This window comes from Glycine soja, chromosome 8, assembly GCF_004193775.1.
Source record: "Glycine soja cultivar W05 chromosome 8, ASM419377v2, whole genome shotgun sequence".
Classification (NCBI taxonomy): Eukaryota; Viridiplantae; Streptophyta; class Magnoliopsida; order Fabales; family Fabaceae; genus Glycine; species Glycine soja.
The window spans coordinates 14,902,471-14,923,934 of NC_041009.1; the positions used below are offsets into that span (position 1 = coordinate 14,902,471).

At 31.6% G+C, this 21,464-nt stretch overlaps 2 protein-coding genes across 7 annotated transcripts; one reads left to right on the forward strand and one right to left on the reverse strand.

Annotated features, from left to right (window-relative positions):
• The first annotated feature begins 1,641 nt into the window (after window positions 1-1,641).
• On the forward strand, window positions 1,642-11,285 carry LOC114422234 (sterol 3-beta-glucosyltransferase UGT80A2). Of its 6 annotated transcripts, none has more exons than XM_028388482.1 (16): window positions 1,643-1,804; window positions 2,198-2,269; window positions 2,869-2,962; window positions 3,053-3,195; window positions 3,483-3,553; window positions 4,103-4,184; window positions 4,585-4,686; window positions 4,874-4,929; window positions 5,545-5,579; window positions 6,268-6,454; window positions 6,683-6,892; window positions 7,177-7,236; window positions 7,352-7,391; window positions 8,997-9,218; window positions 10,184-10,258; window positions 11,106-11,285. In XM_028388482.1, the coding sequence occupies exons 1-16, from the start codon at window positions 1,736-1,738 to the stop codon at window positions 11,136-11,138; spliced, it is 1,551 nt and encodes a 516-aa protein (XP_028244283.1). In that variant the 5' UTR covers window positions 1,643-1,735; the 3' UTR covers window positions 11,139-11,285. The 6 variants fall into 6 exon arrangements, 5 of the variants coding, with proteins under 5 accessions (XP_028244286.1, XP_028244283.1, XP_028244284.1 ...); XM_028388483.1 differs by having other exon boundaries at window positions 10,184-10,252; XR_003668647.1 differs by lacking the exon at window positions 11,106-11,285 and adding an exon at window positions 9,289-9,537 and having other exon boundaries at window positions 1,648-1,804.
• Window positions 11,286-16,024: 4,739 nt separating this feature from the next.
• LOC114422235 (patatin-like phospholipase domain-containing protein 2) lies at window positions 16,025-21,036 on the reverse strand. Its single transcript, XM_028388487.1, has 7 exons — window positions 20,376-21,036; window positions 20,010-20,153; window positions 18,484-18,556; window positions 18,032-18,137; window positions 17,841-17,937; window positions 16,619-16,714; window positions 16,025-16,541 (listed from the first exon to the last, which is right to left on the reverse strand). Exons 1-7 carry the CDS (start codon window positions 20,880-20,882, stop codon window positions 16,386-16,388), a joined length of 1,179 nt encoding a protein of 392 aa, XP_028244288.1. The 5' UTR covers window positions 20,883-21,036; the 3' UTR covers window positions 16,025-16,385.
• Window positions 21,037-21,464: the final 428 nt, after the last annotated feature.

Below are 21,464 nucleotides of genomic sequence, written 5' to 3' on the forward strand. Positions count from 1 at the left end.
AATGTCATGCATGATATTCATAAGTCATAACCCATGAAGTAGTAAAGAAACAATTTTAAAAAACAAGTACACAACACTTTATGAGTCGCAACATGTTCAAACAGAGGAAGAATGGAAGAACAACAATGACATGAAGAATGGAGGATAAGGTCATCTTTAGTACACGGATCAGGATGATGTATTATTTTTTATGAACAATAAAAATGCGCCACAATAAAAAAAAAGGAACCATAAAAATGTTTAGGGTGTATTTCTAAAATGTATATATACAACAAAGATAAACAAAAAAGTGAGAAATGTAAAAATTACATACAATCTCACATTTGATGCCAATTTTATATGTTGATTAAATATCAGATGCGGTTTTGTCTTGTCGTGTTTATGATATCGCAGCAATATCACGATGGTGGGTTCTTAAAACTTTGATGGAACTATTATCATATTGACGTGTCGACGAGTTATATACCAAAATTTCTCTGCCTTTCTTACAAGTGTAAACTGAAACCACAAGTCCGTTCTCTTGATGGCGTACATGCTATTGCTGGCAATGCACACTTAAAAAAACCAGTGTATTATATATATATATATATATATATATATATATATATATATATATATATTGACAGAAATAGTGTATTTTATATTATACTTTAGGAATCATACACTAAATAAAAATAAATAAATTATGTTTGACTTGTAATCAACTGAAATATACAAGAATAACGAAACTAAACCAATTTCTACTTTATAATTTTTTAATTAAAACCTATTTATAAATTCAATTTTTAACATGTTCATGGTTTTCGATTATTAATATTTATATTTGCCCTTGACAACATGCTCTTAAAACCAAAAACCAATAGCTTTTTTTGTGTGAAGGAAAATACCAATAGGTAATAAGGATAAAATGTAATAATAAATTAATATCCAACCGCATTCGTTTTAAGTTCTTTTAAAATAAATTGTTGGATGGTTAGCATTACCAGAAAAACTTAGTTAAGAAAAAATGAAAGCCTAATGCTCCTCTGATTAATTCATGCATTAAACTTGTCTTTCTAAATTATTGAATATATAATATTCTAAAACTACTTGAAAAACGAAAATATCAAAATTAATAATGTTTTTGAGATACTTAAACCGAATCTTACTTTAATACTTTAAGAGTTGATTTTGACGATTTCGGTCTATCTGATTTCCTTAGTTTTTTACACTAGAATAACAGTGTTGGCAAGGTGAGATTTGCTTCGAAGTATAATTTTGTATTTCTAAGAATCATATTTTAAAGAATACTATAATCAGAAATGTTATTTATGATTGATTTAAAAATATATTTAGTTAGATTTTAATATTTCTAAAAATATTTATTTTAAATTCAAAACTTATTGAAATTATAAAGACTCCAATGAGATAATTATTTTACAAACAACTTTTTTTCTATATATATAACTTAACAAATTGAGAAGTTTCAATGGTTCTGTACAACAAACAAGTTAAATTTATCTTGAAAGTATGAGGTGATATGTATAAAAAATTCAAATTTAGTTAATAAATATAAAAAAAATTCATAAATTATATTTTTTTTATTTTTTGGAGACCCATTTGTTATGGCATCACATTCTATGGCGAATTTAACTATTTAGTGTTGTTGTTGCGGTTCTAAAATAAAATAATTGAAAATTTTCAATAGAAGGAACCTAGGAAGTAGGAAGTGCGGTATCATTTGGAACAGAGGAAAATGGAGAGAAGGAAGCCGAAAGCAGTGTTCATGGCCTTCGGCACTAAAGGCGATGTCTACCCTCTTGCAGTCAGTTTTTCTCCTTTCTTACTTCTCAGTACTCTCTTTCCTAAACTTATTTCTGTTGCACAACATAGGAATAGGATAAGGGTGATGCTTACAATTACCACCACAAGTGTTGAGATTTTTTTTACTGCTTAATTTTAGCTAAACTCTTTTTCCCTCTAATTTTATATGCGAAGATGCACTTTTTGATAGTTGGTAAAATTTTGGACTAGTATTCCTCAATGTATTGTTCATGAAATTCTTGAGTACAGAAACAAATTGTCTTATCAGCTTGTATAGTACATTGATGATGTGATTTGGTTTGAGATTTCTAGTTGCCCTTATTTTATTTTATAGTTAGATTGGCTTTAAAAGTCTTGCTTGCTAAAGTTTGCATTGCATTGTTGTTGATTGCAGGCCATTGCTGCAGCTTTTGCTCGTGACCAGAAACAGTATGATGTGATGCTAATAACTCACTCAGCACACGAGGTTTGCATTTTAAACATTTACCTTAGGGGGGGTTTAGTAGGGGAGAAAGTTTTTCATGCCTGGGAATCATGAATAGATTCCCAAACCCCCCCCCCCCACGGGAAAGTTTTCGTGGGAAATTTATTAAAAAACATTCTCGGGAAACATTGTTTTCTAGAAATCTTACTTTTTTAAAATGGATACCAAACATGGGAAACTAAGATTCCCAACCGAAGATTCCTGGGAAACTCAAAACTTCTCCCCTACCAAATGCCAACTTAAGTCTAAACGAGCATTATATTAGTTTTTGGATCATTCTGGATACCTTTCATAGCCTTTAGTACTCGATGGAACATCATTTTTCACAATACTTTTTAGTAATGGATTCTTGTGGTTGTGGTTTCTCATTCACCAATCACCGCAATCCTCTTACATTTGGCAGTCATGGTGGTTTGCTTAACTGTTTGGCAGTAAGTCATCCGTAAAATTTCAATAGAAAGAAATGGGTTTTTATTGCTGTGACTGTGACAATGATGTTAAAATTATGTATTTCTAAAAACATGAAATGTGCTTTCCTTACTGTTAATAACTGACACTTAAAACAAAATATTTCCTTTCAGAGCTTGAGTACTCACTTGGCTGAAAAACATGTTCAATATTGCCCAGTTTCATCACCCCCAGTTCTATGTGCCGATCAGAATAATGATACTGAAGGTTTGAACAATCAATTTGGTTCTAATTATGAAAACTGGACTGCTATTGTGAGGGGAGAATATATATTTCTAATGGGTCTTCTAATATCAGGGAAAGCAGAGTCATCTTTTTTCTTGCAGAAAAAGAAAGTTACAAGAGATCTTAGACAAGAATGCTATGCTTTAATTGAAAGGATATTTGGAGATGGCCCAGGCTTGGACGGTGATCTTATCGTGATAAACTTTTTTGCTTTGGTATTCTAAGTTGAAAACTGTATCAAGATAAATCTTTTTGAATTTTGACAAGTTTCTCACATAATTGGGGGACGGGTTTAATTGAGCTAAAACTTGTTAACGACAATTGGTTTATAAAAAATGTTCTTATCGCTCATTGCTGCATCGGGAGTGCGGAATAGTTTATATAGAATTGTTTGTGTTCAAGGAAACAATGAGACATTTAATACTACTGGAATTGAAAAAAGAATCAACCGACATTTTCTAAAGGTGATCTGGTAATTGAACAGATTTTCTTGATGGTTTAGGAAGGGTGGAGCCTTGCAGAAAGTTTTTGTGTCCGTTGCATTGTAGCTGCTCCTTATGTTGTTCCATACAGGTAAGTTCATCACCATCATGTATGATATCAAACATTCTGGAATTTGGATACATCTATGCTTGTTTTGTGGTGAGCAATTACAGTTTTGTAAGAGCATCAATGATCTTGAACTTCTCCTAACATTTAGAGCTCAGATTATTGAGGTTGCCATAATAATAAAACATGTATATTTTGAAAATTAGAAAACGTACCCAATTGGTATTGATTGACAAAGTTATCTTGAATTATTTATTAGTTTCACCTCTGAACTTTTAAATTTTAATTAGAGTGCTAGTATAGGCACAATATATACAACTCTATTTTGTAGGTGAAGAAAACTGAATTGCAATGTTCAAATGAAAAACTTTTGTAAGTTGTTTGCATTGCATTGGTTAGCATATGTGTTGCTCAATGTCTTTCCTTTTTCGGAAGAAATACAATATGCTTTACATAAAAAATTATTCTCTCTAGATAGCTGAATGTAAAATGTCATATCCAATTGATGATTGGCTATATAGTTTTGGATGCTACAACTCATTTTGATAATTTGATCATTGATTTATTGTGCAGTGCACCTGCAACATTTGAAAGCCAATTCCAAATAGAGCTTCCTCTTTTGTATAAATACCTCATTGATGCTCCTTCTGGTAAGGTATTTCTTTATTTTTATTATATTCTAATGTTTTCAGTTTGGAAAGATGCTGTGTCAAGTGTTTTTGTTTATTTTCCTAGTTACTATTAACCATACAACCATGGTGTAAAATAAAGATAAAAGAGTAATATTCTCAGTTGCTGTAGTTAAATTAAGGTCAGGAACTTGGGATTTAGATAGGGAAAGGGGAAGATAAAGAATGACGGCTAACATTGATGATTAGGATGCTACACACAAATACAATAATCTAATGCACTCATATACTACTAATTATGTCAAGACTGGCAGAAACCCATGCCCACTACTAACAACTATAATATCTTATATCAAGAACTGGCACTTATGTATTGATTTGTCATTTTTTTTTTTTGCATTTTTTAATCATCTTGATTTCCTATAGGTCTGCTGGAAGGATGTTATTCATTGGATGTGGCCCCTTTTCACAGAAAATTGGGGATCATGGAGAAATGATGTCTTGCATCTTAGTCCATGTCCTTTTACTGTTAGTGTTTCCTACACTCTTTTTTGCTGAATTTAGAAAAAACAATTTCTATGCCTACTACTCTGTGTTTCAAACAATGTTTGTGCAACCTGAGTTAGGTTGCTATAGACATGTACATGTACCCTTGCTAGTATGGGGCACCCTCATTCTTTTAGATTCACCCAGGCATTTTTTTTGTTGATTTCAGGATCCAGTAACAGGTATTCCTACTTGGCATGATAGACCACAATCTCCACTTGTGATGTAAGTAACGGATTCTAAATGTGAAAGACGTTTTCAATATATATATATATATATATATAATGCAATTCTCTTACAGAACTCACTGGATCAAACTTCATATTGATGTTCTTTTGGCATTGTTGCTTGAATATCCCTGTGTTATGTGTGCTAAACTAAATCTAAGTTGCATTGGGTTTTGAAATGATGTAGTGTTAAATAAATTTTTAGTCCCTTGTTTATTTTTATTGCTAATAACTAGTCCCTCAGAGGGACTAATAATGGGCAACAAAAGGGCAAATGTTTAACCTCATATGGACTAATTATGAGCAATAAAAATAAACAAGGGACTAAAAATGGACAAAATTTTTTAGAGGGACCAAAACTCAATCTGAAATTTGACAGGAACTAAAAACTTATTTAACCCAATGATGTATTTTAGGCTCTACAAGTTACTAAGACAAGGCTTTAAGGTATTTTTTGTTATGTATAAAAAATACTACTGTTTCTCTTTGTATGTGACTACTAAAAGTTGTTTAGATCCAACAAAAGGGCAACTGATGTATAAACTTGATCTTTTGAATTGATATGCAATATTAGTTCTGATTTCTATTACTATTTCTGTGTATTGTTCTACAGGTATGGTTTTAGTAAAGAAGTAGTTGAATGTCCTGGTATGTTTGTTTATTTGTCTTTCTTATAATCATTTCTTTAACTACATAACTACATGCACTAAATATCTATCTCCATGATTTTGGCTGTTTAGACTTGAAGTTACTTTGCTTTTGTATTAAGACTCTTCTGCGTGCATCTATGCTGTTTTCTTTTATTTATCCATTTGGAGGTACTATCCTCCTAAACCACAAAATTGGGATAATGTCATACAGTAGTTGCGGTAACATACTGAGGGGTGACGAGTAGTGCTTCAATTAAATGTTTCTCAATTTATGTTGTCACATTCAAATGTCTCTTTGCTCCAAATTTGTGGCACATTGAGCAATGGCTTTCTGTAATCATTGTCTAAAATCTCTTATGTAGGAGTGAAATTGGAAGAATAAAAATAGAGAATGTATTGAGACATTGGACATATACTGTGTCTAAAAAAATATCTTGTAAATTTTTGTTCCTATCGAATTAACTAAAATTTCTTTGCTTTTGATTTTGTTGGTAAGAAAGCTTTTTGAAGTCATGGTTAGTGGGTATGTACTGAAGTCTGTTTCTCTATTCATGAATGATGACTTAGACATTACATGTTGGATGTTTTTAGCAATATTTGATTTCTTACTTGGAGTATGATTTCTCTAGTACACTTGCTTTCAGACTTTTAGTTTCATTACCTGATTAATTTTAGTGCGTTGACAGAATATTGGCCATCGAAAGTGCTAGTCTGTGGATTTTGGTTCCTCCCTATTGAATGGCAGTTTACTTGTAAGAAATGCAGAAAAATTTCATTACATGATTCATCAGATGACTTGTGTCCCAGTCATTTAGAGTTGCAAAACTTTATAAAGACTACACCAATTTTTATTGGACTGAGTTCTATTGGAAGGTACCACTTGCTACAATTTTGTCATCAATCTTGTAACACAGTAGAGCTGTTGATAGAGATTAGAGAGTGTGTTTCTTTTAGCCAAATCCCACTTTCCAATGCACATTGAACCCAATCCTCCTCTCACATTGGATTGGTGTTCAACATGACGGAATGGTGATTCAAACACACCCTTAGTCATTGCAATTATATATTATTTTAACTGATATTTTTCTTATTCACTTGCAGCATGGGTTTTTTAAAAAACCCTTATGCATTTATTTGTGTTCTTCAGACTGTCCTGAGCACCACAAATTACAGATTTATTCTATTTACAGCAAGATATGAACCCTTAGAATCAATAGTCCGTACCATTGCTGCTGAAGCATCATTTGAGCAGAAAAAATGGAGTGACGATTGTGTCCCTCTTTGTAATGGACGGCTATTGTGTTTTTCTGGGTGAGTTTTCTTTAGTTACTTTACTACAACAAACTTTAAGCTAGGCTGGAAAGGGGGCTCCTCTTTTTAATATAATAACTTGGATTTGACATCCATTTTTTGAGATTCAATTAAATTTGGATTTTTGATATAGCTTAGTGTAACTTACAATTAGAGCTATGGTTTCTAATGATCTTATTCTTATCTACTCTAATATTAACAGAAAATCAACATTCTTTTTCTGAAATTCTCTGAAATGAAAGAAAATGCTAAAAAAATGACATGGTTTTATATAATGTGAACAGTTCCGTACCATATGGTTGGCTTTTCCCAAAATGTGCTGCTGTAATTCACCACGGAGGCAGGTAGAAGAATTTGTATTCTAATCCCCTGGCCTTTTGATATTATCACTAAATTGAAGCATTCAAGAGACATGCTTACTAATATATATTTTTGCATGGAATGTCTATCTGTAATTAGTGGAACTACTGCTGCTGCATTACAGGCAGGCACACCACAGGTTGGTACTTTATCAATTCCTTGCTATCATACATCCATTATTAGATGCAGATACTCAGTTGCATGATTTGTAACAACATTGTTAAAACTGTAATGGACCTAGCGGTGCGGTCATTGAATAAGTGAAGATACTAATTCACTATTCATTAGTTAAATCATGGAAGAACTAGGACTGAATTGATGATAATAATCAAATATTTATTTTCAATATTATGTAAAAATATTAAGTAATGAACTAATATACAACTACGAGAAAAGTTAGGTGAAATTTTAAATTACCATAAAAGGATCATATTTCATGTCTTACTAGATAAATAATTTATAATTAATAAAAATTTCATAGTTAATAGTTAAATAATAATAGTTCATACATAAATCTTATATATGATCTGCGTTATTTGAAACATGCTTCAGAATAAAAGGTTTAAGAAAAAAATAAAAAGATCACTTATTTTTGAAAAACTGGTTCAAACTGATATTCTATCACCAGTTATTACTTGGTTTTGACTGGTGTTGGCAGGATCTTGATCGGCTTGGCTGGGTTCTTAACCTTTTTTTTTTTTTGCTCCATTGCTTTTGAAATTGTCTAGACCAGTAACCTGACTGATTCCTGGTTCAACCAGTTGAACTGACTTGTCCGGTCTGGTTCACTTTAATAATAACTAGGATTTTTATTATATATCCTTGACCTGGTGTACAATACAGAGCAAAATACATGCTTTGTACTAAATCTGTCTGATACTTGGATATTGTATACTGAAGGATGTTAGGATGACAACTTGTTGAATAAACCCAGATATAGATACACACATATTGATGACGGTTATAGTTTTGGCATCTTTACACTAATATACTATTTCATGATCTGGCGTGTAGTTGTACACTTAGACCTTCAGTAATTGATGAATTGTACGCTTGGAGATTCAGTAATACATCAATTATTTAGGGAACATGCAATTAGTATGGTATGAAAAACATTGTTGACAGGTTTCTTTACCTGTATTTGTAATGTCTTTAATTTTGGTGAAAGGTTAAAAGTCGAAGATAGATTTTTCATTGCATGATTCCTATTGCATAAATTTATTCGTAAATCATGTAAAGTTTTGGTTTGGGCTTAAGAATACATGTCTTCTAAATGTATCCCAGGGGGCGTTTGTTTAAGTTAAGAAAATTTTTCTCATGAATCACATGCTCGGGAATATTATTTTTGGGAACATCATTCCCATGAACATGCTTGTTTGATACCAGTAAATTGAGGAAAAAATAAAATTTATTTAATCAAAAATAAAAGTTAAAAAAATAAATGTGAGAGAATGAGGTGGGGCGTGGTAGTTATTGTAGAAAATAACTTTCATTCCCATGGGAATCCAATATACCCTTCTCCATGGGAATAAGCAGCAAAATAATTATGAGTATTTTACATTCCTCTGAATCAAATACTCCAGGTAATATTTGCACCAAACCTGAGAATATGATATTTTCAAGTCCACGTTCCCCTGGGAATCTTGCTTGAAACCTTGAAATCTTGAAACAAGCTTCCTCAGGTGTTGTTGGCTTGTTGCCTGCATGTAGTTGTTATATATGGTGGAATAAACTTGCATTGCAGGTAGTATGCCCTTTCATTCTAGATCAGTTTTATTGGGCTGAGAGAATGCATTGGCTTGGTGTTTCACCTGAACCACTCAGTAGAAATCATTTGCTGCCTGATAAAAATGATAACACGAGTATCCACGAAGCTGCGCGTGTACTATCACTGGCAATCCATGATGCATTATCATCAACAGTTAAAGCAAGGGCAGCAGAAATTGCTGAAAGAATATTGCTTGAGGTAATAACTATTCTTAAGTAGGTGATTACTTTTTTGTCATGCATTGTATACATGATCCTTCGACTTCCAGGACGGTGTATCAGAGGCAATTAAGTACCTCAAGGAAGAGCTGGGCTTAAATTGAGATATTGAAGATGGTTGAAATATTCCAAGAGTTCACCTTTTTTGTGATTAATTCAAACTCATGGGTATTTTGTCACCAACTCAGCCCAGGATCTGACAGCATTGGATATTTTGGACTTTATCTTTTAGTGGGATATTTAGAAACTAGTTAAAGACGACGACAAACTTTACGGTGTGAACATTGTTATAGTTATAGGTACATAAGAGTTTATTAGATGCCTTATTTACAATTTTTTAGATGTTTTTGGTATTGTTCTTCAATCAAAGTCATAGAGTTTTTGTGTTTTTATTTACCAGTCCAATGTTAATCATTAGTTTTTGTTAGAATATTAATGGGAATTTTTCCTTTTAACTCTTAAACTTCCGTTTCCAACCGCCTAACCAATTTTATACACATTCTCTTGAATGCACTTTTTATTATTGATTGAAAATTACATTTTTTTTTATATTTCATTTCTTATTTAATGATTTCGTAATTTTGTAGTTTTCAATTTTAACTTAATATGAATATACTGAGTTAAAAAAGACTATTTCATTAGTACTCCACAGTCAAATAATAAAGATTTGTATTAAAGATCAGCATAGTTTATCGAGATAAAACTCTGACGTGATTCTACATAAATAACATTGTCACAATATTTTGTAAAAAACAATATTGTAACAATATAAAAATGACTTAATAATTAGTTTTTTCATTATATATATATATATATATATATATATATATATATATATATATATATATATATATATATATATAATCTTTCAAATTAACTTCTCTAGTTTTTATTTTTTATTATTGTTGTTGGCTTGCGGTATTTAATTTTTGTCCTCTGTTCCAGTGTTCCACAACGTGGTGGCAGTGCAGTGGGAGGCTGATTACAAAGAATGCAATTCTGCAAAAAGATCAAGTAAAGGTGTATTTTTTTTATTAACAAATATTAGTTTGCTAGTTTTATTAAAAATACTAATAAGGAGGATTTGAACTCCTGAAATGTCTCTCCCCTCTATAAGAGGATTCACTAGTTTAATTTATAGAAATAATTAATAATAATTAGAGTGCCAATAATAATTATTCCAAATCTCAAAGAGTAACTATTCTAAATCTTTAATATCTGCACGTGTAACAGATAAAATAAAAAGAGTAACTATATATTCCAAATCTCATTTAAAACATAAATAATTAAATTACATTAAAATAAAAAGAGACATTTTTGCCTTTAACAAATAATAAAAAGAGTAACTAGCAATTGCAAATTTTAATAATCAGCTATAAAACCCTTCCTTAGTTATATGTTTTCACCCACATTCTGAATTGTTGTTATATTTAGCACAATTAAAAGATGGCTCAGGGAAGAGGTATCCTACTATTATTGTGTATGTTGGTGCTTTACTCTGTCTCTGAGATGGCTCATGCAAAAACCTATATGGTTGGTGGTGAATTTGGCTGGAACTATACAGTTAACATGACTACCTGGCCTAATGGAAAGAGTTTCAGGACTGGTGATATACTCGGTTGGTATCATCATATCTTCAAAATTATAATAATTTGGCTGGAACTATACAGTTAACATGACTACCCCTATACCATGCATCATTTTGTTACGTTTTTCTAACAAATTATAATAATAATTTTAACATAAGAGGGTTCTTGATTTGTAATTCTTCTTCTATATATATATATATATATGCAAATTGAAATGCTATATTTTCTTAGACATGCATGCCTCATTAATTTTTATTATTCATTATGCATGCGTGCAGTATTCTACTATATCACGTATGACAATGTGGTGATAGTGGACGAGGCTGGATATAATTCATGCAGAGCTCCAAAAGGATCAATAACGTATCGGTCAGGAAATGATCACATCGCACTAGCCCGAGGACCAAACTACTTCATCTGCACTAATCAAGATCACTGCAGCTTGAATGGGATGAAAATTGCAGTTAATGCTATATGATAGTATAATTAATTATCAACGTACATGTTTAATTTGTTTTTGCTAAGCATGCTGTGCCAATGTGTAAGGATTTGATTTCGGTCACAATAAATGAGGAAGATTAATATACACTTTAATTGAGCTGTTTGCTGTGCAGTTTGATTCAGTTTTTAAACAAAATATTGTCCATATTAAATATATAAATAATTAATATGCAGTTTAATTCGTCTAGTCTCTTTTTAATTTTTTTTTACATGATTTCTATAAAATTATTTTTAATTTGACAAATAAAAAAAGTTGACAATAAATTTAATTTGGCAAATATAAAATAATAAGTCGTGTTAATCCTTCAAATGACATTTACATAATTGTATGGTTTGTTTATTTAGAAAAATAAAAAGTAAAAGGAAATGAAGTAAAAGAGAATAAAAAGAAACGCAAGAAAAGAAAAGGTAGAAAATGAAATGATTTTTAGGTTTTTGATAGGAGAAAAAAAAATAAAAGGACAGAGAGGTAAAAAAAACATTATTTTCTTTTAATTGGTGGTTATGTAGAAAGTAAAAAAGAAAAAAATATATATGTATATATAACCGTTATAAAAAAAAATGAAGTGCGTAAAAATAATAATAGTTTGGTATTTTAACTACACAAAACACAATTTTATTTTCCATTCTGCTTAAAATGAACGAATTCATACAGTGGTAGGGTCATTTACTTTTTTCCCCCTTTGTAATTCCTCCTCTTGAAACAATACTAAACGATACCGTTCCAAACAGTGCGTTAATATATATGTTTTTGAGGTAAAAATCAAACTATAATTAGATAAAAAAATTAAAAAATATTATTTTGGTTACAAAATTAAAAATATATATCTTTTTTTGGTCAATGAGGATAATAGTATTTTTTGCTACAGCATAAAAAATATACTATATTTAAATTTGTCTTTCTTTTATCATAAAATTAGGAGTCATTTAATATCTCAATTGAATGAATATAAACTTTCTTTGACTTTAGAGTAATGCAATTCAGAGAACATATTAGTATTTTTTTTTGTTTCAGCATAAAAAATTACTTTTTTTCACAACAATAAAATTTTTTTGACGGAATAAAAAATATATATTTAAAACTTCTCTTTTATTTCATTATAAAATTAAGAGTTATTTAATATCTCAAATCTCAGATGAATGAATATAAACTTCCTTTGAGTTCGAGTAATGCAATTTAACGAGCACAAAAACTATTTTATTCTTAAACTAAAGATCAATAAATATTTTAATTGAAAAATAGAAATTGTTGAATTTTAATTTTGTTCAGTTATTTATTATTTCATCATGTATCAGTTATGTTTTTTTTTTCTTGGTACATGTATATTAGTTATGTTAAATTCTATTTTTTTTTAAAAAAACTCTTTTTTTTATATACAAAGGAATGTGTGGATTGTTATAGACTTCATAGTATACAGTTCAATTTCTATAACTTATAATAAAAAATCTCCGCTAAGTTTTTTATTCTTCAAAAGTTTGTGTTCATTATTTAGTTTTTTATTTAATTTTTTTTCAAATGATTCTTTATATTTTTCTCTCTCATTTGTTTATTTTAAATATTCTTATGAATTTTTAATTTGGTCCTTCTAAATGCGACATATAATGAGAAATTTATGATATTTAGGAGAACCAACATGTGAAATTCATGATATTTATAGAGATTAAAATAAAAACTTATAATATTTAAAAAGATTAAATGAGAAAGGAGAATTATAAAAGAACATGCATGGTGATAATTTTCCAATGAACGGATCAATTCATTGAATTGCAGGAACATGAGCAACATTCATATATAAAAGGATGGAACAAAAACAATATTTCTCTTCTAATATTTTTCGGCCGATTTCATCCATTTTATGATTATATCATTGTTTAAGCATGCCAATTTGTTCTGCTCATGGAGAATAGGCACACGATTTATTTCAAAATATAATAAGCAATTTTTTAAAATAAGTAATTTTATAGTTTTTTAATGTGTTAATTTGTCTAAACTGTTTTTACTTAAAATAAATAATTTTATGTTTTTTAAGAACTAAATCATATTTAATTCTTTAAAAAATGTTTATTTTAAAGTTTTTTTTAAGTTTAAACAAATTCTCCCTAATAACTGAGCCAAATAAATTGCTTGAAATGAGATTCACTTGCTGTTGAAGAGGTGTCAGGTGTGAGAAAATAAAAGCTTTGGAATGGTTTGTGTCATTGCCTTATGCCTATTAGGGAGGGTTGCATAGATAAATTAAACCAAATGTGGATGCAGAGACATGCACAAATTACGGACTCGGGAGGCAGGAAGAAGAGCAAAGCTCACGTAACCACTTAAATCATTAATTTGATATTATACTTTTTATGTATAAAACACAATTCATGCAAGGACTGAAAAAATATAATTACAAACGTTCACAACCTATAATAACAGGTAAACTACACAGTGTACCGTACAATTATAATATGTTTGATTACAAAGAGGAGTAGTTTCACATTAGATATCAGGTTTATATTTATGTAATTGTTCATGATTCATTGTTTTAAATTAATACTGTTGATGAAATGAATTGTGGTGTTTACCTAAAAATTTCTGTAGTTCTAAATTCTAATGCTTGTAGGAGTTAGGAATCCAATGCTTCAATGGCTTCCCTCAAAAGCCAATGGACGTTAATTAAACAAGTGGAGGCACAGGCACATGCAATCATCCATATTCCTTTAAAGTTTGAAAATGTATATATATAAAAAGGTACAGCTTCGCCATCATAACAAGCCAAAAACAATACAATAAAATCATAGTTATCTAAAGACAATTGGAACATGACCAATATATAAGTTGCATGTATAAGTTTCTCCGAATCCTGACTTCAAGGGTTTTAAGAAATGGTACACGACACTGTAACATCAAGGTTTTTTTAATTATCTATGACCGCAACACAACTGCAATTGGTATCGCATCAGCAGCATCTGTACCGCGATTTCTCGCTATATGAACAAATATGAAAAAACTAAAACGCGAGGGTGACCAATATTTAAAACCTTGACTTCCACCCCAGATCACTAGCTCCACTTGAATGAAAAACGAAAACCAATTTAAGTACCTTCAAATCATGATGTCTAACCAGCCAAAAGAGAAGAAAAAAAAGTTGCTTCTCCGATATAGTGTTTTCATCAAGGAAAGGAGCGATAAACATTGTGTTTCAGTCTTTCAGATTAATATGAAGCTGCAAAAAGATAAAAAAAAAAAAAAAAAGACGCATTATATTAGATATCCAAATGTCTAAGCAATTGTTTTGGAACCAGAGTGGCATTCTGATACTTCGATATATGACTCAAGTGCAAGATATGGAAGAAGATGCTACAATTAATGTATATAATTTACATTACATGGTTGAACCCTCAAAGAAGGTTTCTCAGAGGCATACTGACCACCTCCAAATAGCTATCATGATCACCAATATTGGAGTGGACAGAATGCCAAAATGTCTATGGAACAAGGCCTCTGAGAAACCCTAGAGAGCAAAGGAAAATTAAGCACAGGGAAATTAAATGGAAAATTGTAGCTTATAAGTTTACTGAAGTAGCTAGGGATAGCTATAGCTAGGTTGCAAATTGTAATATAAGAGAAATGAGGAAGAAACAACAAAGTTTTCTATAATTGCATTTTGAATTTAAGAACGGCTTTTTGTAGAAAGAAGGTGCATCAGCGTTGTTGATATGGTGGGCGCTTATGTTGCAATAAAGATAAAAACACTTTCAATTCAACCTTGTTGGTTTTGTCTACACAAGTTTACATGTAGTAATATATATTAATTTGTACAAGACTTATGCTTAATTTGCACTGAAAATTCATGTGAAACTATATGGAAACTTAGCTTTGTAGGGTGAAAAATGTTAATCAATGTCCTAAGGACATTAGTTAAGGAACTAAAAGAATAAAAAAATTATTAAGAAACGAAAAGTTATGTAATTTATAAAAAAAAAATTATGTTTTCCTATAATCTTTAATGTGAATATTTTTTATTTTATAGAAGAGACTATATATATGCAGCATCGTTAATAATTATTAAAGAGCGTGGTATAATGCATGGGAACTGGAAACTTGTATAATTCCTGTCTCGGCATATATAGCAAACAAATTTAATCTGCCATTGTTGTTGATGTTGGTATATAATTATAAAGTAATCAAATATCTAGCCATAAGATGAATTTCTAAACATGGTGATTTATGGCATGCTCTTGTTGTACCATGTTTTGCCAATGTTGACGTTTTTGTACAAATTCAGTCAGACGATGTTAACGGGTGTGGTTAAGTCTAGTCGATTGAACCTATTTAGAAAACTAAATAGAGCATTTTGGACCATTACAAAGTACAGTAAGACCTAATTACAACTTGGTGTTAACGTACATGGACTTCGATAAGATCTAAATTAGACTTGTAATAGTTTAGAATATTTTTGTTAATCAATTATGAATTTTGGGTCTGCAATAATTTAGGATTATTTTATTATTTGATTTGGATTTTTGTAGGATAGTTTCAATATTTTCAGTAATAATTACATCCAATTGTATTGAGTGACTTTCTGTTTTCTCTATTCTTTATTCCAAATCCACATATGCAAGTCACAATACCAAAATTTAAACTAATTTTTAATTTTAACTTTAAAATAACTTTTAAGATTTTAAAAAACCAGGTGAAATTCTCTGCCTTTAATAACACAAAAACATCACATTCGACAAATTAAATTATCATAACTTTGTCATTCACAGGAAAACTAGCTACAAATTCTATTTATAATTCACTATAAATTTCCAACAACATGAACCTTCTGGCTAGTAAATTTTAAATATATTACCTCTCAACTTTTTTCTTTCTTTCTTTTCTTTCCTCTAATTCTATTGCAATGTACAATAAATATGAATAAACGAGATTAATTATGGACTTCTCCCCGTGAATTTTTCCTAATTGATGCTCCATTCCAAGGAAACATCGTTGATTCAATGGTCTGTAGTTTCCTCATGCATCTTTAATCAGCACAATGAACTATCTATGTGTAGTTCATTATATCATTAATCTATTTTGCATTGCCATTTCCAAACGCAGGACTATCATCTTGAACGATTACTTCAACTGGGTTTTCCTTTGCCCAGACAGCGGCATCTAGATATCCAAGCTCAAAGAGTCGGTCAAGAATTGCATCTTCTGCTGGTTCAAGTGCCCAGTTGAAAAACTGCAATGATTTCATGCAGAATATTCATCTACTTACCCTTAAGAAAATTATTATGTTTTCACAGAATGCAGGGTTACCTGTCGTGGGCTACACACGTTTTCAGGATTGCAGTCTGGACTAATTCCTATCCCTTGCAATCCCAATCGACTTGCTGGAAAAGCACAAACACGAACCTGTGAAAGTGGTAAATACTCATTGAGGTTGAAATGAGACAATATATAAACATGATAAATCATATCTATTTAGTCACATCTGAATTGAAACATAACAGAGTGCATAATTATTTTAAATTATGTCATCCACTCAAACCGGCCTAAGTTCACCTATCCAGAATGCTCTTTTAACTTTTTGTATCTTCTCAGATGATCAGAGAAAGTCAGAATCCATTTTCTTAGCCATCATGTTATCTTAAATCCTAAAATTAGTTATATTGAATAGAGATCATGGGGTTTCAAGTATTTGAAGCACATTCAAACAGATAATAGACAGAGGAAAATGTCTAAGGTTCATTCTGAAACTGGAAAGTACCTTAAAAAATGAATAGCCTAAAATGACATTGCCCACCTTCTAGTTTAAACTATAATAAATTATTGGCAGATTATCTAATTAAGTCATCATTTGGAACGATAAAAGTGTTGAACGGAGAAAAACTGAAGAGTAAGAATGCCCTCCTCAGTGCAACTTCACTCTTTTAGAATGGGAAAAAAATAGCATGGAAAGGGGAAAAAAATAATGTGGAACTCACATTAAAATATTTTCTTCCCTGGACAAGTGAGAAGCATTGGTTGTGAAGAGAAAAGTTGATGAAATGACAAATATACTGCTTTCCCAATTATATTTTTTTACATTGTAAAGATTTATATGTCATTTAACATGATCATTTTTCTATCACTTTTCATTTTCTCTTCTCTTCATTATCTTTCCTCTTATTTTCTCTTTGTATCCAAACAAAAATGCCATATGGGAATATTACTAACCATCCCAATCTTTGTATGACACCTCACAAGAAGTGACCAAGCAAGTAGTGCATGCAATGCACATCTTTTCCTTGCAAACCAGAATGATTTCTGAGTTTGGCCTGGATAGATGTTTTTCACTGGAAAATAAAAAATGTCTTCCAAGGAAAAAAATTCCCTCAGATCTGTATCTCATAATCATATAAGTAAAATAATAGAACGTACATTTAAGCAAAAATGAATAGAAAGTACAAAACCATAATCATATTATAAACCTCCCAGTGCACTTAAATGGAGGTTTCAACAGATAATCAATAGTCAAATTAATAAATAACAAAAATACCGTTTGTGCAGCAGATGTCGGTGGCATAAACAATGTCAAACCACCATCAATGCATAGTCGATTACGAAACATTGTTGCTGGCCTTGGTGCAAGATATCTGGAGTATAAGTAAGTTTTAAATTTATTTAAAAATTTATAACAAGTAAAATAATCGCGTGCAACCAATGAAATATAGTATACTAACAAATCACCCTGGAATAAAGGAAGAGGTAAAAACTGCATTGATGAGATCTTCCTTGGAATCAAACTGATCTACCAACAAACCCCTGGGTCTCCAAAGAAGCTGTGTCACAGCAACTGCGACAGACAGTACATAGTTGAGGTACAACATGACGAAAAAAATTTCACTACTAATAATAAGAACTCTTAGGTCATTTCCCAACTTTACTTTTTGGACTAGAAGTTAAAATAAAAAATCCTTATTTTCTTCCAATCATATAATCAACTAGAGTTATAAATGTAATTTAATGATTTAATTGTTAATTATAAATTGTTGCAGACAACTACACACTATATTTTTTCTAGTTCAGCATGTGTTATTTCTACTAGTCCAAGAGAAATAAGAGAATAATTTCCAGTTTTGTGCTTTGCACAAGACAGTTCTATGACAAAAATAACTGAGGCGCTGAACATCCAGTATTACCTCGAACTCTTCCATTAGATCTTATATGAACATCATCAGGCAAAAACTTGTCAAGAATATCACGTAGAACAGCCTGTGCAGAGAAAAAATTGAACCAAAAAAGGTTAGATTTGAACTTCAAAAAAGGTTTCCTAAGCACAATATAACAATAAAAGAAAATCACAGCTTTCCATCAAAGATAATTATTTTGTTACATTTTCACAGGTCACTGGCTGCACATCTCACAATCTCTCATTTCGATTTCAAAAACTCCTATGTCAATTTAAAAAAAGTCTCATTAACAGATATATCCCATAGACAAATATATATATATATATATATATATATATATATATATATATGTGTGTGTGTGTGTGTGTGTGCGCGCGCGCGCGTGGTAAAAATGCTGAAGCGACTTGGTCTTTTACCACTTTCTAACAGATACTTTATAAATCCAAAATTCCAACTGTATCCAAAGAAAGCGGCATAGCTCTAAAGGCAAAAGGAATCAGGGTTATCATTCATCATAACCTAGTACCAGCCAAATCCTAACTATCAGATTTTCTTTTGGTCTCCAAATTCACAGCAGTATTATTTCATTTGTCACTTATCTGCCTCAATGGTTCTTGTTAGAGATGTAATGCTCTCGAGTGTTTTGTATCTAATAGCTTAAGCTTTTGGGTTATTTGACTCATGACATGTTATCAGAGAACTCGTGCATAGTCCATGCTTCTAGCCTGGGCCCAGAGCAGGGGGATTATGTTAGAAATGTAATATAAAACCATTCATATGCCTTCCATCAATAACTCAAACTTTTGCAATAGTTGATTCATGACAGCTCTAATTGTTATCATATTCAACGGTAAAATTCACACTTTATCCAAAATGAGACTACATATGTCTATAACAGACCAAGCCAACAACTGATTAACAGGATTTTATCTAACACACTTGTAGTTATAGACAGCACTGTCTTAGATTAAAAGCATGAGTACCAAGGTTCTGTGTTTGCAACCTATAACTGGAACATTATCAGCTAAACATGATCTGAATTCTGGACTACTTTGAGGGATGATGCTAAGAGAATTCATATTTAATCTTTTGCAACAATATATACTATTAGAAGGAGAGCAGGGAAAGTACAAAAGAAAATAGGATAAAGGATCACCTAAGCATAGGAAAAAGACAAGCACACTCTTAAAAAGTTATCAGATGCTGAACACATTTGAGAGGCCATATACAGTTATACACAATGCTATCCAATAATAATTTGATGTGAACCAAATGCACCAAAGATATGCATAGATTGTACATTGCTCCCAAGTGAATGGGTACACCTGCTGCTCGCCAAGCATCTCAAACAAACTATTTTCATATAGAGGAGGATGCCTTACAGCGCAAGAACAAGTGTTGAGTTTTTTGAAAACTAGAGAAGCGCATAATACACATATCAAGAGAAAGATCAGTGTAAGGCTTATAAAAGCTTGCAGCAAATATTGGTTAACCGAGACAAAGAATCAGACACTAGTTTGAGAAAAGAGGCATACCCCAAGCCGAAATGCAGTCCCCTGATTGCGGCAATCTTCAGCCAATATTTTAGTAGCATTCAAGGCTTCTTCCATACTAGCTCCGGAAGCAATCACAGCACAAACTATAGCTCCAGCTGAGGAACCGGCTAACGGTGTTGTTTCCTGCACATGCACATGCTCGTCACTCTCATTAGTATATCAATCCAGTAATAAGCGATACTTTTTTATGGACAAATGTTAATTGTTAGTTTGTTAGTTTTTTATGTTAGTGGGAAGATCAAAACCGCAAACTTTACCTCCTTCCGTTCCTTCTTACCCACTCAACCAACCTTATATCTCCCCAGTAATAAGTGATCAAAAAGAAAAAAATAAATAGAGAATGACCTTAATGTAACCATTTTGAATGAGAAATTGTGCGACACCGAGATGGTAAGGGAAGAGAAGTCCAGCGGCAGAGAAGCTGAAGCCAGGGGTGGTGACGACGCGGCGGTACCTATTGCGCTCCGCCTCGACATCTTTCACTCTTTGCTCCCAAACCACGTCGGGATCAATCTCGTCCTCCACCACCACCGCCGCCGCCTCGATTCTCTCCTCAAACATGGCCACTGAACGCGAATCTTCTTCTGCGAGGCTGCTTCCCCTGTTTCGGCTCTTAATCAGCCGCGCCGCCAGCCCTAGAAACAGCTCGCCGGTCGACACCGCAAACGATTTCTTGGCGGTGGCCTCGTCGTCTTTGAACCCTCCCTGAGGCCGAGGCTGAGGTGGAGAAGAATTGGAGGCGAAGCTGATGAATTGTGCGCGTCGACGGAGAAGAGAGGAATTAGGGTTAAGATTTGCTGCATAGGGGAGACGGTGAGAATGAGCATGGGAGGAAAAGATACTGGGACCCATCCTTGACCCTGACCACGCAAACTCGCAACTCACTCTTCCTTCTTCTGTTATGGTTTGTTGGTTATGCCGTTATGGTCGGTGAGTGGCAGCTTGTTTAACGTTTTTCTCCTTCATTATTTTTTTTTTCGATTTCCACGATGGAGTTGATATTGATCCATCACCTCATGTGACTCATGTCATTCCTATAAACTCATAATATTTTATTGATAAAAAAAAAAACTCACAATTTTTACATTCATTGTATGGTTGAAATAAAATAATAAATTTAATTTTTTATTATTACTTATAATAAAAATATTAAAATTAATGAAAATTTACCCAATTCATTTTTTTATAATAATTTAAAAATAATAAAAAATACACAATAAGTCGTTGCTTCATAAGACATGTGGACTCTGACATACATTCTTGACCAAAAATGCATGTCAAAGTTCATATGTATTGTGACGCAACGATTTTAAGAATCATTGTTGGGTTACCATGATTACTTATACAAAATTGATCTTTACCCATAACTGAACAATTTTTTCACTCTCGGTGCATACAATCAATGAAATCTAACATACTTGGAAAATCAAGTGT